Source organism: Bombina bombina, chromosome 10 (assembly GCF_027579735.1).
Source record: "Bombina bombina isolate aBomBom1 chromosome 10, aBomBom1.pri, whole genome shotgun sequence".
NCBI classification, from domain to species: Eukaryota; Metazoa; Chordata; class Amphibia; order Anura; family Bombinatoridae; genus Bombina; species Bombina bombina.
In genome coordinates this window covers 100,146,035-100,161,696 of record NC_069508.1, presented here as the reverse complement: position 1 = coordinate 100,161,696, position 15,662 = coordinate 100,146,035, and the positions used below count along the sequence as shown (strand labels likewise).

Genomic DNA, 15,662 nt, shown 5'->3' with positions numbered 1-15,662 from the left:
ATTCCATAGTCCCTGAGCCTTCAGAGAATTCCAGACAGCGCCCCAACCTAGTAGGCTGGCGTCTGTTGTTACAATTGTCCAGTCTGGCCTGCTGAATGGCATCCCCCTGGACAGGTGTGGCCGATGAAGCCACCATAGAAGAGAATTTCTGGTCTCTTGATTCAGATTCAGAGTAGGGGACAAATCTGAGTAATCCCCATTCCACTGACTTAGCATGCATAATTGCAGCGGTCTGAGGTGTAGGCGTGCAAAAGGTACTATGTCCATTGCCGCTACCATTAAGCCGATCACCTCCATGCATTGAGCTACTGACGGGTGTTGAATGGAATGAAGGACGCGGCATGCATTTTGAAGTTTTGTTAACCTGTCTTCTGTCAGGTAAATCTTCATTTCTACAGAATCTATAAGAGTCCCCAAGAATGGAACTCTTGTGAGAGGAAAGAGAGAACTCTTCTTTTCGTTCACTTTCCATCCATGCGACCTTAGAAATGCCAGAACTAACTCTGTATGAGACTTGGCAGTTTGAAAGCTTGAAGCTTGTATTAGAATGTCGTCTAGGTACGGAGCTACCGAAATCCCTCGCGGTCTTAGTACCGCTAGAAGGGCACCCAGAACCTTTGTGAAGATTCTTGGAGCCGTAGCCAATCCGAATGGAAGAGCTACAAACTGGTAGTGCCTGTCTAAGAAGGCAAACCTTAGATACCGGTGATGATCTTTGTGGATCGGTATGTGAAGGTAAGCATCCTTTAAATCCACTGTGGTCATGTACTGACCCTCTTGGATCATGGGTAAGATTGTCCGAATAGTTTCCATTTTGAACGATGGAACTCTTAGGAATTTGTTTAGAGTCTTTAAATCTAAGATTGGCCTGAAAGTTCCCTCTTTTTTGGGAACCACAAACAGGTTTGAGTAGAACCCTTGTCCTTGTTCCGACCACGGAACCGGATGGATCACTCCCATTGTTAACAGATCTTGTACGCAGCGTAGAAACGCTTCTTTCTTTATCTGGTTTGTTGACAACCTTGACAGATGAAATCTCCCTCTTGGGGGAGATAATTTGAAGTCTAGAAGGTATCCCTGAGATATGATCTCTAGTGCCCAGGGATCCTGAACATCTCTTGCCCAGGCCTGGGCGAAGAGAGAGAGTCTGCCCCCTACTAGATCCGGTCCCGGATCGGGGGCTCTCGGTTCATGCTGTCTTTGGGGCAGCAGCAGGTTTCCTGGCCTGCTTGCTTTTGTTCCAGGACTGGTTAGGCTTCCAGCCTTGCCTGTAACGAGCAACAGCTCCTTCCTGTTTTGGTGCAGTGGAGGTTGATGCTGCTCCTGTTTTGAAATTCCGAAAGGGACGAAAATTAGACTGTCTAGCCTTAGCTTTGGCCTTGTCTTGAGGTAGGGCGTGGCCCTTACCTCCCGTAATGTCAGCGATAATTTCTTTCAAACCGGGCCCGAATAAGGACTGCCCCTTGAAAGGTATATTAAGTAATTTGGACTTAGAAGTAACATCAGCTGACCAGGATTTTAGCCACAGTGCCCTGCGTGCCTGTATGGCGAATCCTGAGTTCTTAGCCGTAAGTTTGGTTAAATGTACTACGGCCTCCGAAATGAAAGAATTAGCTAGTTTAAGGACTCTAAGCCTGTCCGTAATGTCGTCTAGCGTAGAGGAACTAAGGTTCTCTTCAAGCGACTCAATCCAAAAAGCTGCCGCAGCCGTAATCGGCGCGATACATGCAAGGGGTTGTAATATAAAACCTTGTTGAACAAACATTTTCTTAAGGTAACCCTCTAATTTTTTATCCATTGGATCTGAGAAAGCACAGCTATCCTCCACCGGGATAGTGGTACGCTTAGCTAAAGTAGAAACTGCTCCCTCCACCTTGGGGACCGTTTGCCATAAGTCCCGAGTGGTGGCGTCTATTGGAAACATCTTTCTAAATATTGGAGGGGGTGAGAACGGCACACCGGGTCTATCCCACTCCTTAGTAACAATTTCAGTTAGTCTCTTAGGTATAGGAAAAACGTCAGTACTCGCCGGTACCCGCAAAGTATTTATCCAACCTACACAGTTTCTCTGGTATTGCAACAGTGTTACAATCGTTGAGAGCTGCTAAGACCTCCCCTAGTAGTACACGGAGGTTCTCCAATTTAAATTTAAAATTTGAAATATCTGAGTCCAATCTGTTTGGATCAGAACCGTCACCCACAGAATGAAGCTCTCCGTCCTCATGCTCTGCGAGCTGTGACGCAGTATCAGACATGGCCCTAGCATTGTCAGCGCACTCTGTTCTCACCCCAGAGTGATCACGCTTGCCTCTTAGTTCAGGTAATTTAGACAAAACTTCAGTCATAACAGTAGCCATATCTTGTAATGTTATCTGTAATGGCCGCCCAGATGTACTAGGCGCCAAAATATCACGCACCTCCCGGGCGGGAGATGCAGGTACTGTCGCGTGAGGCGAGTTAGTCGGCATAACTCTCCCCTCGCTGTTTGGTGAAATTTGTTCACATTGTACAGATTGACTTTTATTTAAAGTAGCATCAATACAGTTAGTACATAAATTTCTATTGGGCTCCACCTTGGCATTGGGACAAATGACACAGATATCTTCCTCTGAGTCAGACATGTTTAACACACTAGCAAAAAAACTTACAACTTGGTTATAATCTTTTTTAGCAAAAAAACGCACTGTGCCTCAAAGAGGTACTAACGATTAAATGACAGTTGAAATAATGAACTGAAAAACAGTTATTGCATCAAACTTTAAAACAACACAACTTTTAGCAAAGGTTTGTTCCCATTAGTAAAAAACAACACTAATTAAATTTGTACATAAGAAAACAAAACAACGTTTTTTATACACAGTCACTATAAGAATTCTCACAGCTCTGCTGAGAGAATTTACCTCCCTTCAAAGAAGTTTGAAGACCCCTGAGATCTGTCAGAGATGAACCGGATCATGCAGGAAATATAAAAGTAGCTGACTGGAATTTTTTGATGCGTAGCAAAGAGCGCCAAAAACGGCCCCTCCCTCTCCCACACAGCAGTGAAGAGAAACGAAACTGTCACAATTAAAGCAAAAAACTGCCAAGTGGAAAATAATGCCCAAATATTTATTCACACAGTACCTCAGCAATGTAAACGATTCTACATTCCAGCAAAAACGTTTAACATGAGAATAGTTATTAAAAGGATTAGTGACCTTTAACACAGTAGTTCCGGTGAAATACCATCCCCAGAATACTGAAGTGTATACATACATGTCATTTTAACGGTATGGCAGGCTTTTCTCATCAATTCCATTCAGAAAATAAAAACTGCCACATACCTCAATGCAGATTCATCTGCCCGCTGTCCCCTGATCTGAAGCCTTTACCTCCCTCAGATGGTCGAGAACAGCAATATGATCTTAACGACTCCGGTTAAAATCATAGTAAAAAATCTCTGTCAGATTCTTCCTCAAACTCTGCCAGAGAAGTAATAACACGCTCCGGTGCTATTTTAAAATAACAAACTTTTGATTGAAGTCATAAAAACTAAGTATAATCACCATAGTCCTCTCACACATCCTATCTAGTCGTTGGGTGCAAGAGAATGACTGGGACTGACGTAGAGGGGAGGAGCTATATGCGGCTCTGCTGGGTGGATCCTCTTGCATTTCCTGTTGGGGAGGAGTTATATCCCAGAAGTAATGATGACCCGTGGACTGATCACACATAACAGAAGAAATGAAGCATTTTCAGCCCCCGCGAGCCTAACAGCCCACAGGGAAAGTCAAATTTTTAAGGTAAGAAAAAAAATGAATTATTCATATGCATTATCCCAAATATGAAACTGACTGTCTGAAATAAGGAATGTTGAACATCCCTGAGTCAAGGCAAATAAATGTTTGAATACATATATTTAGAACTTTATATAAAGTGCCCAACATAGCTTAGAGTGTCACAGAAAATAAGACTTACTTACCCCAGGACACTCATCTACATGTAGTAGAAAGCAAAACCAGTACTGAAACGAGAATCAGTAGAGGAAATGGTATATATAAGAGTATATCGTCGATCTGAAAAGGGAGGTAAGAGATGAATCTCTACGACCGATAACAGAGAACCTATGAAATAGACCCCGTAGAAGGAGATCACTGCATTCAAATAGGCAATACTCTCCTCACATCCCTCTGACATTCACTGCACGCTGAGAGGAAAACCGGGCTCCAACCTGCTGCGGAGCGCATATCAACGTAGAATCTAGCACAAACTTACTTCACCACCTCCATAGGAGGCAAAGTTTGTAAAACTGATTTGTGGGTGTGGTGAGGGGTGTATTTATAGGCATTTTGAGGTTTGGGAAACTTTGCCCCTCCTGGTAGGAATGTATATCCCATACGTCACTAGCTCATGGACTCTTGCTAATTACATGAAAGAAATATGCATTATCAATATTCAGTATCTGCATGATAGAACCTTTGTGCATAGATATAGATATACACAACAAAAAGGTATAAGAGATACCAATAGATCTTCTCTTTAAAGGATCTCCACAATACAGATAAATCCATCACAACTGCATTTGGAATTAAACATGCAAAGGAATATTCATGAAAGGTATATACATAGAGGAGCATATATTCAAGTATTGTGTACACTAATAGCGTAGAACATATGTCTTGCATATCTACAGAGACATAGTTCTGCCTATGTAAAAATCATGTGTGCTGCTGAACATGTAATAAAGATAAACAGCTTCTAGAGATTTGCACATAAAAATAATGTAATTATGTTCTGTACAATATATAAAATTGTACATATTATAGTAAATTGAGTACACTGTAGATCACATAAGAATGTGCTGAGGTGAACAGCTGCCTAAAGGTCTTTGCAAAAAACACCTGCATAGAGGATGTTATAAAATCTGAACCCTTAGGTTATCAGCAGAGAGTTTAAAGGGACACTGAACCCAATTTTTTTCTTTCATGATTCAGATAGAGCATGCAATTTTAAGCAACTTTCTAATTTACTCCTATTATCAATTTTTCTTCGTTCTCTTGCTATTTTTATTTTAAAAAGAAGGCATCTTAGCTTTTTTTTTATTCAGAACTCTGGGCAGCACTTTTTTATTGGTGGATGAATTTATCCAACAAACAAGGACAACCCAGGTTGTTCACCAAAAATGGGCCGGCATCTAAACTTACATTCTTGCATTTCAAATAAAGATACCAAGAGAATGAAGACAATTTGTTAATAGGAGTAAATTAGAATGTTGCTTAAAATTTCATGCTCTATCTGAATCACAAAATAAAAATTTTGGGTTCAGTGTCCCTTTAACAAGAGTATAAAACTCAGTAATAATAGCCACAAAATGTGCTGCCATAACACAACCTTGCTAGCTATTCTTATACTCAGGGGTAAAGTAAGTAGGTCCTGAGCAACATAGGCAGCACATTATTACTTAGAGGAAGTAAAAAGGCTGTGGCTGAATTACATGCTTAATTTGAGGTAAATTACTCACACAGTGTGTATTGACCTGACATATTGGAACAACAAGTTTGTAAAACAAATGCAATGTATGTACAGGGCGGGTTATCAGTAAAGGATTGTTCAGCTAACATTTATATTAGTGAGGACATATTCATTATGTTCCATAGTGTGTAATGGCAGAGTATGTATAAACACAGACAAACACAAACAATAAAATTGGTAGAGAACATTCTACACTTAGCTTAACTCCTTCGAAACTTATTTTTAAACTGCATTATATGCTCCCAGGCTAGGACTAGTCCCCCGTGATGCCTGAGGGTAGTTATTGCTTTAGTCCCATAGGAAAATACACGTGCACATAAAAAAGTTATTCCAATGTCCCTGTATCATTCAGCTGCTGTGAAGTTTCTCTTCTGTCTTCTGGGTCTCACATTGGTCTAAGCTCCCAAATTTAAATCAATAAGAAAGGAGCTGGAAACACCTCTATTCTCAAAGAACTCCTACAAGGCCAAAAACAAAACTAAGAGAGATGGGAGGTGGGATTCTAAGCTCTGATATGGTTTCTTGACCTCATCCAAGAGGAGAGAAATATATACCATAGGTTATGTTGGACTGTAGACCATCATTTTACGAAAGAAATATTGATTTACTGTATGACAATCACAGCATGTTTATGTTAATTCAAAAGAAATTTCATAAGATTACAAAATAATAATCATATGCTACTGTGAAACTCATAAGCATATCCGACCAGAGCTATGGTTATGAATATTGCAACATGATTTCAGATGGGCAGTACCAATTGCCTTGTCACAGTCTGTTTTTTTTTATATTTAATCGGACATAAAACATTTGGAGTGCCAAATTTATGTTAATAAAGCGTTTTTAACTTGTACGCAGGAGCATCACAGCAATTAACTATATTTAAACATTTTATCTGTTTTCTTATATTTTTTTATGATTAACCATTTGTTTTATTATAATCATTCTTGATGAAAGGAGGATGTGCTTGGGAAATCTAGATGGACTGATTTCAATTACTTCTCATGACATAACTATTGGACATTATATCTGCGATGCTCATGCAATCAAACTGATTAAATTTATTGCACTGTAATAACAGATTATTTTTTCAGAAGGTTTCAAGAGGGTCCTCTAAGTGATGATCCAAATGTTTTATAATCACACAATGAAAAGTACAAATAAGAACCAAATTATAACAAAATAGTGTATAGCTGTGGATAGTACTGAGGAAAGGGTAAATGTGATGAAAATCTAAGTCTTGTTGCTGTCATTTTTTGTGCAAACTCCTAAATGCAAAATGCTACACATGTACAGCCCCTCACTTAAAATATCATAATACTAATATGTGCAACCTTATTCAATGTATAAACCAGACTAAGCCTGATTTGACACAGTTGTTTTAGCTAAACTATTTGATTAACCTACCCTTACTGAAAACATAAATTATGCTTACCTGATAATTTCATTTCCATCTGTGGGAGAAGAGTCCACTGCTTTATTCATTACTTGTGGGAAATAAGAACCTGGCCACCAGGAGGAGGCAAAGACACCCCAGCCAAAGGCTTAAATACCTCCCCCACTCCCCTCATACCCCAGTCATTCTGCCAAGGGAACAAGGAACAGTAGGAGAAATATCAGGGTATAAATAGTGCCAAAAGAATAAAATTAAATTTAGGTCCGCCCATCGGAGAAAAGGGCGGGAGCAGGGGACTATTCTTCTACAGATGGAAATTAAATTATCAGGTAAGCATAATTTATGTTTTCCATCTTAATGGGAGGAGAGAGTCCACTGCTTCATTCATTACTTGTGGGAACAAATACCCAAGTTCTAGAGAACACTGAATGAACAAAAATGGGAGGGCAAAAGGAGGCAGACCCTATACTGAGGGCAGCACAGCCTGCAAAACCTCTCCCCCAAAAACAGCTTCCGCCGAAGCACGAACATCAAATTTGTAAAATTTAGCAAAAGTATGCAAGGCCCAAGTAGCCGCCTTACAAATCTGCTCCACAGAGGCCTCGTTCTTAAAGGCCCAAGAGGAGGCCACAGCCCTAGTTGAGTGAGCCATAATCCTCTGAGGAGGCTTATGTCCCCCTGTCTTGTAAGCCAAACGGATAATGCTCCTCAACCAAAAAGACAGTGAAGTGGAAGAGGCCCTCTGCCCCCTACGCTTCCCTGAATACACGACAAATTAGGACGAAGTCTGTCTTAAATCCTTTGTGGCCTGAAGATAACATTTCAGAGCTCAAACAACATCCAAGTTATGAAGCAACCTTTACTTAGACGAAGAAGTGTTAGGACACAAGGAAGGAACTACTATCTCCTGATTGATGTTACAATCTGAATCCACCTTGGGGAGAAACCCCAACCCGATGCGAAGCACAGCCTTATCAGCGTGAAAAAACAGGTAGGGAGGCTCACATTGCAAGGCCGCTAAGTGACAACTCAGAAACTCTGCGAGCCAAAGCAATGGCCAGAAGAAATAGAACCTTCCAGGAAAGAATTTTAATGTCAAGCGCATGCATAGGCTCATCGGAGCCCTCTGCAAAACCTTAAGAACCAGATTTAACTACAAGGAGGAGTAGAACATCTAAATACCGGTCTGATTACAGACAGAGGCTGAACAAAAGACTGAATATCAGAAAGCTCCGCTAGCTTCTTGTGTAACAGAACCGATAAGGCCGAAATCTGTCCATTTAAGAAACTTGCGGCAAGACCCTTATCCAGACCTTGTTGAAGAAAAGCTAGACTTCTGGATACCCTAAACCTGTGCCAGGGATATCCACTTTCCTCAAACCAGGATAAATAGGTCCTCCACACCTTGTGATAGATGCGCCGAGTGCCCGGTTTCCAGGCCTGAATGAGAGTATCAATCACTCTGTCCGAGAACCCTCTCTTGGCCAAGACTAGGCGTTCAAACTCCAGGCAGTCAGCCTCAGAGAATTGAGATTTTGGTTAAGAAAGGGACCCTGAACCAGCAGATCTCTGCGACAGGGTAACCTCCATGGTGGAGCCGACGACATCCCCACCAGGTCCGCAAACCACGTCCTTCGTGGCCACAACGGAGCAATCAGAATGGTCGAAGCTTGCTCCTGTTTGATGCGGGCCACCACTCGAGTTGCAACGGAGGAAAAATGTAGATTAGGTTGAACTCCCAAGGAACCTCTAAGGCATCTATCAGTTCTGCCTGGGGATCCATGGACCGCGACCCGTATCTGGGTAGCCTGAAGTTGAGTCTGGACGCCATGAGATCTATCTACGGTGTTGCAGATCTCCGCAAACACCTCGGATGGAGAGCCCATTCCCCCGGATGAAACGATTGTCTGCTGAGGAAATCTGCTTCCCAGTTGTCCACACCCGGAATGTGGGTCGCTGAAAGCGAACAGTTGTGGATCTCTGCCCATTCAATCCGAGACACCTCCCTCATGGCTAGGGAGATTCTCTTTCCCCCATGGGGGTTAATGTACGCCACCGAGGTAATGTTGTCTGACTGGAATCTGATGAAGCGGGACGACCCGAAGAGTGGCAAAGCCCTCAGAGCGAGAAATATTGCCCATAGTTACAAAATGTTTATCGTAGGGTTGATTCCACTTGAGTCCACCTGCCCTGTACCTTTCTGGCACCCCAAACAGCTTCCCATCCTGATAGACTTGCATCCGTGGACACAATCTCTCAGGATGGTCTCAGGAACGATGTCCCCTGGGACAGTTGTCCTGGACGGACCCACCAAGAGAGATTCCCTCGCTCAGTGGTCCAGAGAGATCTGCTGGGATAGATCTGAGTGATCGCCGTTCCATTGTCTCAACATGCATAGCTGCAGAGGTCTGAGATGGAACCTGGAGAAAGGAATGACATCTATGCTGGAAACCATGAGCCCGATCACCTCCATACAACCTGGCCACAGATGGCCTTAAGGAGGTCTGAAGGGCAAGACAGCTGGGCGCAATCTTGACACGTCTCGGATCTGTCAGGAATATTTTCATGGATATGGAATCTATTATTGTACCCAGGAACTCTACCCTGTTACTGGGAACCAGAGAACTCTTTCCCTCGTTTATATTCCATCCGTGAGATCGAAGGAGAAGAAGAGGAGCCCTCGAGTGGTCCTCCGCAAGACTGCAGGACGGAGCCTGAACCAGGATATCGTCCAGATAAGGAGCCACTGCAATACCTCTGGCTGTCGCTACAGCAAGCAGCGCTCGCAGAACCTTCATAAAGACCGAACGGTAGGGCCACAAACTGGAAGTGTTGGTCCAGAAAAGCAAATCTTAGGAACCTGAAGTGGTCCTTGTGGATTGGCACGTGAACATAAGCATCTTGCAAGTCTATTGTCATAAATTGCCCCTTTTGAACTAGGGGCAGAATCGACCTGATCGTCTCCATTTTGAACGATAGGACTGACAGAAACTTGTTTAGACATTTTAGGTCCAGAATATGGCGGAACGTGCCCTTCTTTGGAAACACGAAAATGTTTTAATAGTACCCAAGACCTCTTTCTGCTAGAGGTACTGGAACGATTACACCGAGAGAGGAGAGATCCCTCACGCACTCTAGGAAGGAGTCTCTCTTCTTTGGTCTTGAGGATAGGTTTGACAGAAGGAATCTGCCCCTGAACCCTATCCTGTAGTCCTGGGTGATAACCTACAGAACCCAAAGTTCCCGTACGTCTCCCATTCAAGCCTCTGAAAACAGAGATAGTCTGCCCCCTACGCGATCCAGAGACGGATCAGGGGCTGCCCCTTCATGCCGACTGTCTCGGCAGGCTTCTTGATCTGCTTAGATTTATTCCAAGATTGAGCTGGCTTCCAAGATCCCTTGGACTGCTCTGTATTTGCAGCAGGCTACTGGCGTTGAGACTTGTCTGAACGAAAGGGACGAAAAGCCCATAGTAGTATTCTTCTTATGCTGAAGAAGGAAAGCACCCTTGCCTCCCATGACCGTGGATATAATAGAATCCAGCCCTGGATCAAAGAGGACTTTCCCCTGAAAGGGAAGGGAAAGTAACCTAGAAGTCATGTCCACAGACCATGACTTTAACCACAAAGCCCTGCGGACTAGAACCGAGAAACCTGATGTCTTGGCATTCAGGCGAATCACCTGCATATTAGCATCACAGATAAAAGAATTGGCTACCCTTAAGGCTTAATCTTTTCCTGTATCTCCTCGAAGGGAGCCTCCACCTTGACCATAGCCGACAGTGCGTCATAACAGTAGGAAGCCGTTCCCGCCACCACAGCGATCGCTGCTGCTGGTTGAAAAACAAACCCCGTGAGTTGAAACATCTTCCTCAAAATGGATTCTAATTTTTTTTTTATCCATGGGCTCTTTGAACAACGAACTATTCTCAAGGGGAATAGTCGTTCGCTTCACGAGCGTGGAGATAGCTCAATCCACCTTAAAAATGCCCTCCCCATAGCTCAAGCTGAGAATCCGAAACAGGGAACAGTTTCTCAAGAGGTAGAGGGAGAAAAAGACGAGCCAAGTTTCTCCCAATCAATAATAGAAGCCATTTTCATGGGAATTGGGAAGGTCTGAGGAATCACCCAGTCCTCGTAAACCCTATCTAGTTTAGGAATCGAAGTTTCAGTTCCGGAACCGCCAACGTAGCAAGCACTTCTTTCAGTAAAAATCTAGCTCCTCCATAGCCGGAGGTCTAGAAAACACTGATTCCGACCCAGAGAGCGCCCTCCGAAGAGTCTGAGGCGTCATCAGCGGATAATCTTTCAGAGACATCCAACGGAGTAGATGACTCATTGGACGGAAGGCTATGTCTTTCCCTTCGCAGGGCATAGTAGCGCATGGAACGCTGCAGAAACCGCCGTTTGCAGCTGGGCAACGAAATCTGGCAGCCAGTGGGCCCCTCCCTCTTTAAGGATATTGCAATCTTATAAAAACATGTGGAACACAGTTGAGCAGGCGGATCAACCTGCACCTCCTCACAATAAACGCAGGTATTAGGTTTAATTTAAGAGGAGGTATCCTCTAACATTTCAGAGTCCTCCATAGCTTGCGTCTTAATACGGACAAGATAGATTAAACAGGCACCTTTATACACCAATGGCCGGGGCACTCACCACCTCCTATGACCTGGAACAGAGAAACCATTACGTCTCCTGCAATTGCCGATCAAGAAAGAGGAAGTTGAAGAGGCCACACCCGATCACAGAGTGCCATGCAGAACCGCCCCTGCACTAGAGAGAAAACGCGCTAAAAAATGTTGCGCCGATCTACAACTGACTGTTCACACATTGTTAGAGCTTCATCTCACACATGGCGCAACACTAAACACAATAAAGAAAGTATGCATAATCCCACCCTGTTCAATAATCCCCTTACCAGGGATATTAACCCTTGATTGTATACAGATAAATGGAGCCACACTGTGACCCTGTCTTCTTGCGTTGTGTATAAATGAAACCATCTTACCAGAATCTACGCTGTGTGACAGGTTAGTAGCATCGATCCTGACATGGACTTGAGTGCATAAAGCAGGCAGCAAAACTCGTCAACGCTGATTGCTTAAGGAGCTGTTAATCTGAGTCGGGATGGTTTTGAAGAAAGATTCTCCCTGCATCTCCGGACTTTTAACTTTCATTCATGCTCTCACTGAGAGGCTGACAGGACTACTTTAAACTCCAGTCCCATTCCGAAGAGTACTACCCTCCATAAGAGACTACTCCGAATCTTCTGACACTTCTCTGCCAACCTCCTGTGACGAAAAGCAAAGAATGATTGGAGGATGAAAAGTGGGGGGGGGGGGGGGTATTTAAGCCTTTGGCTGGGGTGTCTTTGCCTCCTCCTGGTGGCCAGGTTCTTATTTCCCACATGTAATGAATGAAGCAGTGTACTCTCCTCCAATTAAGATGGAAATAACTTGTTCTTACTAGATGGGATACCACATGTGCCTCTGCTTTTTAAAATCGCTGGAAAAACGCCAATGCTTATTCTCTTTGTAGCCATGCATTATCTGACCAATATTTCTACTGAGAGTGCAAACGAATTGCTGAATTATTTTACATGTTTGTAATGTTCACTTATGTTTTATATTTACATCACCTTTAATCTTGTACGTCTTGAAAATACAAATATAATAAACTATATGTTTCTTGGTGATTCAAAAATCTATTTACATATTATAATCATCAGCATTTTATAAAACATTAAAATGACAAATGAGCACAACATTATTCCTCTTTTGATGTTTACAGCCATAACATAGAAAGTATTTTTAATTTGAAGTGTCAAAGTGTAAACAGAGCAATTTAATTATCTAATAAAAAATGTAACTGAAATCTCACTAAGATCCAACAACTGAAGTTAGGGGTCCAGAAGTTAAGGAAATGAGAAACAATTAAGAAACGTGACTTAAAGGGACAGTGTACACCAATTTTCATGTAATAGACACTACTATAAAGAATAATATGCAGATGCTGATCTAAAAATCCAGTATAAAACCTTTTAAAAACTTATTTAGAAGCTCCCAGTTTATCACTGTTGATGAGGTTAAGCTGGGGCACCCAGTGAAAGGGGCTGGGAAAACAAGAAGAACAAACACTCCCCCTCCCCTGCATATGAAGAGACAGATAAACAGGAGCCAGCAAGAGTCTGTAAACATGTGTATACATCTGACACTGTGGTGCTTGTTTAGGAATCTCAAATGTTATTACAAAGAAAAAAAAAAAGCAAAACTATACTTTTTACAAAAACACTACCAGATAAGCTATATAAAAATGAATAACCTACAAAACAATTATCAGTGTGCAATTCTGAGATGACAAAAATGAATAGGTTACAGTCATATTACCCAAACGTATAATTCAGTTGAGTAACATGGTCATCCTCTTTCAAATCCACGTTGAAAGACGGTTAGTGAAGGCGCATTTAAAAGATTTTTCAATAACTGCAAAAATAGGTATATTTGTTTCAATAATGCAAGACAAGCCAATCCCATCACAATTTGTTTGGCTCTTCACAAGACCCTGGAAAATTAACACACACAATGTAGGACTAATACAATGGATCCACAATCCATTTCATAACAAAATATTTAGCTGATCCACTAATTTCTTATAAAGAAATTGTTTTACAACTACAAAACCTGTAATTAAGTATTAGATTACTGATAATGATAACCTGCTTACCTCTGGCAGTACTAAGAGGCTTTAAGTAGAGAGCAAGCTCTTCCACACATTTCCTGGCCTCCTCATAGTGTTTGGTGTCCTCAGCACCACTGCACAACGTGATGGGTTGTTGCTCAGGTACCTAAAGAAAAAAGCAAGCACAAACTAAGAAATTAAATATTACCATTAAATGTTAGTATACATTGCAAGGGTTAGTTGATCCAATACCGTTTTAATAATATTGCAGTAACTATTACTACTATGAACAAAATAAAAAAAAACATATCCCTCTCTCCTCTGTATGCTTGTAGGTGTCACAACTGCAATTTGGCACATAAATAGTGAGTATGAGGATATCATCATTACCAAGCTTGGTACACTGTTGGCGTGTACTCAGAGTACTTGCAAGCACAAATAACTGACTGAACAGCATTCAAATATGTCCGGAGGGACCCCAGAAGACTTTCATATATTGCTAAATCGAAATATTCCACTCAAAGGAATGACAAAATATTTAGAGACCTAAAACTCAAAAAGAAATCCCTACAAAACTTTTAAAAGACCTAATAAAAAGTAAAGTGTCCCTTTTCAGATAGAGCTTACATTTTTAAAATGTTCCCTTTTAATTCTACTGCCAAATTTACCTCTTAGCCTTAAATAAAGCTAAGCTTCTTTCCATGACAGTATATTAAATGGACAGTCAAGTCAAAATTAAACTTTCATTATTCAGATAGAGCAGGTAATGTTATACAACTTTCCAATTTACTTCCATTAAGAAAATGGGCAGTGTCTAAATATTTACACTTTTTGAGTCACCAGCTCGAACTGAGCATGTGCAAGAATTTACAGAATATACGTATACGCATTTGTCATAGGCTGATGGCTGGCACATGGTACAGGAGGAGTGGAAATAGACATAACTATGAAATTTGTCAGGGGACAAAAATAAAAAAACGACTACTCATTTGAAGTTCAGTCTAAGTGCTATTGTATTGTCTTTTTATTGTGCATTTGTTGAATATGTAAATCTACTGTATTTACTGGTCCTTTAAGGGACACTTAGGAGATGCTTGTGTGTCTTGTACATTACATGATAATGTTATACATAAAATTCTCAAGGCCCATGATCCGGAGCCTCTTTCAATATGCTCTCATGGAAAGTTTCTACAAAGAATACTAAAACAAAAGTAAATTTGATACTGGAAAAATAAATTAAGCGTTGCATGGATAATGAAAATGTAATTTTAAATTACACATCCTTTTAATTATGCAAAGTAAAAATTTCATTATATATATATATATATATATATATATATATATATATATATATATATATATATATATATATATACACACATACACACACACATCTATACACACATATATACACACACACAGTGGATATAAAAAGTCTACACACCCCTGTTAAAAAGTTAGGTTTCTGTGATGTAAAAAAATGAGACAAAGAAATAATTTCAGAACTTTTTCCACCTTTAATGTGACCTATAAACTACACAACTAATATGAAAAACAAACTAAAATCTTTTAGTTAAAGGGAAATAAAAATAAAAAACTAATAATATGGTTGCATAAGTGTGAACACCCTTAAACTAATACTTTATTGAAGCACCTTTTGATTTTATTACAGCACTAAGTCTTTTTGGGTATGAGTTTTTCAGCATGGCACATCTTGACTTGGCAAGATTTGCCCACTCTTCTTTGCAAAAACACTCTAAATCTGTCAGAATGCGAGTGCAGCACCTGTGCACAGCCCTCTTCAGATCACCCCACAGATTTTGAATTGGATTCAGGTCTGGGCTCTGGCTGGGCCATCCCAAAACTTTAATCTTCTTCTGGTGAAGCCAATCCTTTGTTGATTTGGATGTATGCTTTGGGTCGTTGTCATGCTGAAAGATGAAGTTCCTCTTCATGTTCAGCTTTCTAGCAGAAGCCTGAAGGTTTTGTGACAATATTGTCTGGTATTTGGAACTGTTCATTATTCCCTCTACCTTGACTAAGGCCCCAGTTCCAGCTGAAGAAAAACATACCCA

The 15,662-nt window shown here is 41.3% G+C and overlaps 1 protein-coding gene across 12 annotated transcripts in view; it reads right to left on the bottom strand.

Annotated features, from left to right (window-relative positions):
- RC3H1 (ring finger and CCCH-type domains 1) overlaps window positions 1-15,662 on the bottom strand; it is a 473,299-nt gene that overhangs the window by 341,086 nt on the left and 116,551 nt on the right. For all 12 annotated transcript variants that reach the window (XM_053693264.1, XM_053693271.1, XM_053693272.1 and 9 more), the window contains exon 3: window positions 13,633-13,753. In XM_053693264.1, the coding sequence (XP_053549239.1) occupies window positions 13,633-13,753 (121 nt within the window). The remainder of the gene's footprint in view (window positions 1-13,632; window positions 13,754-15,662) is intronic.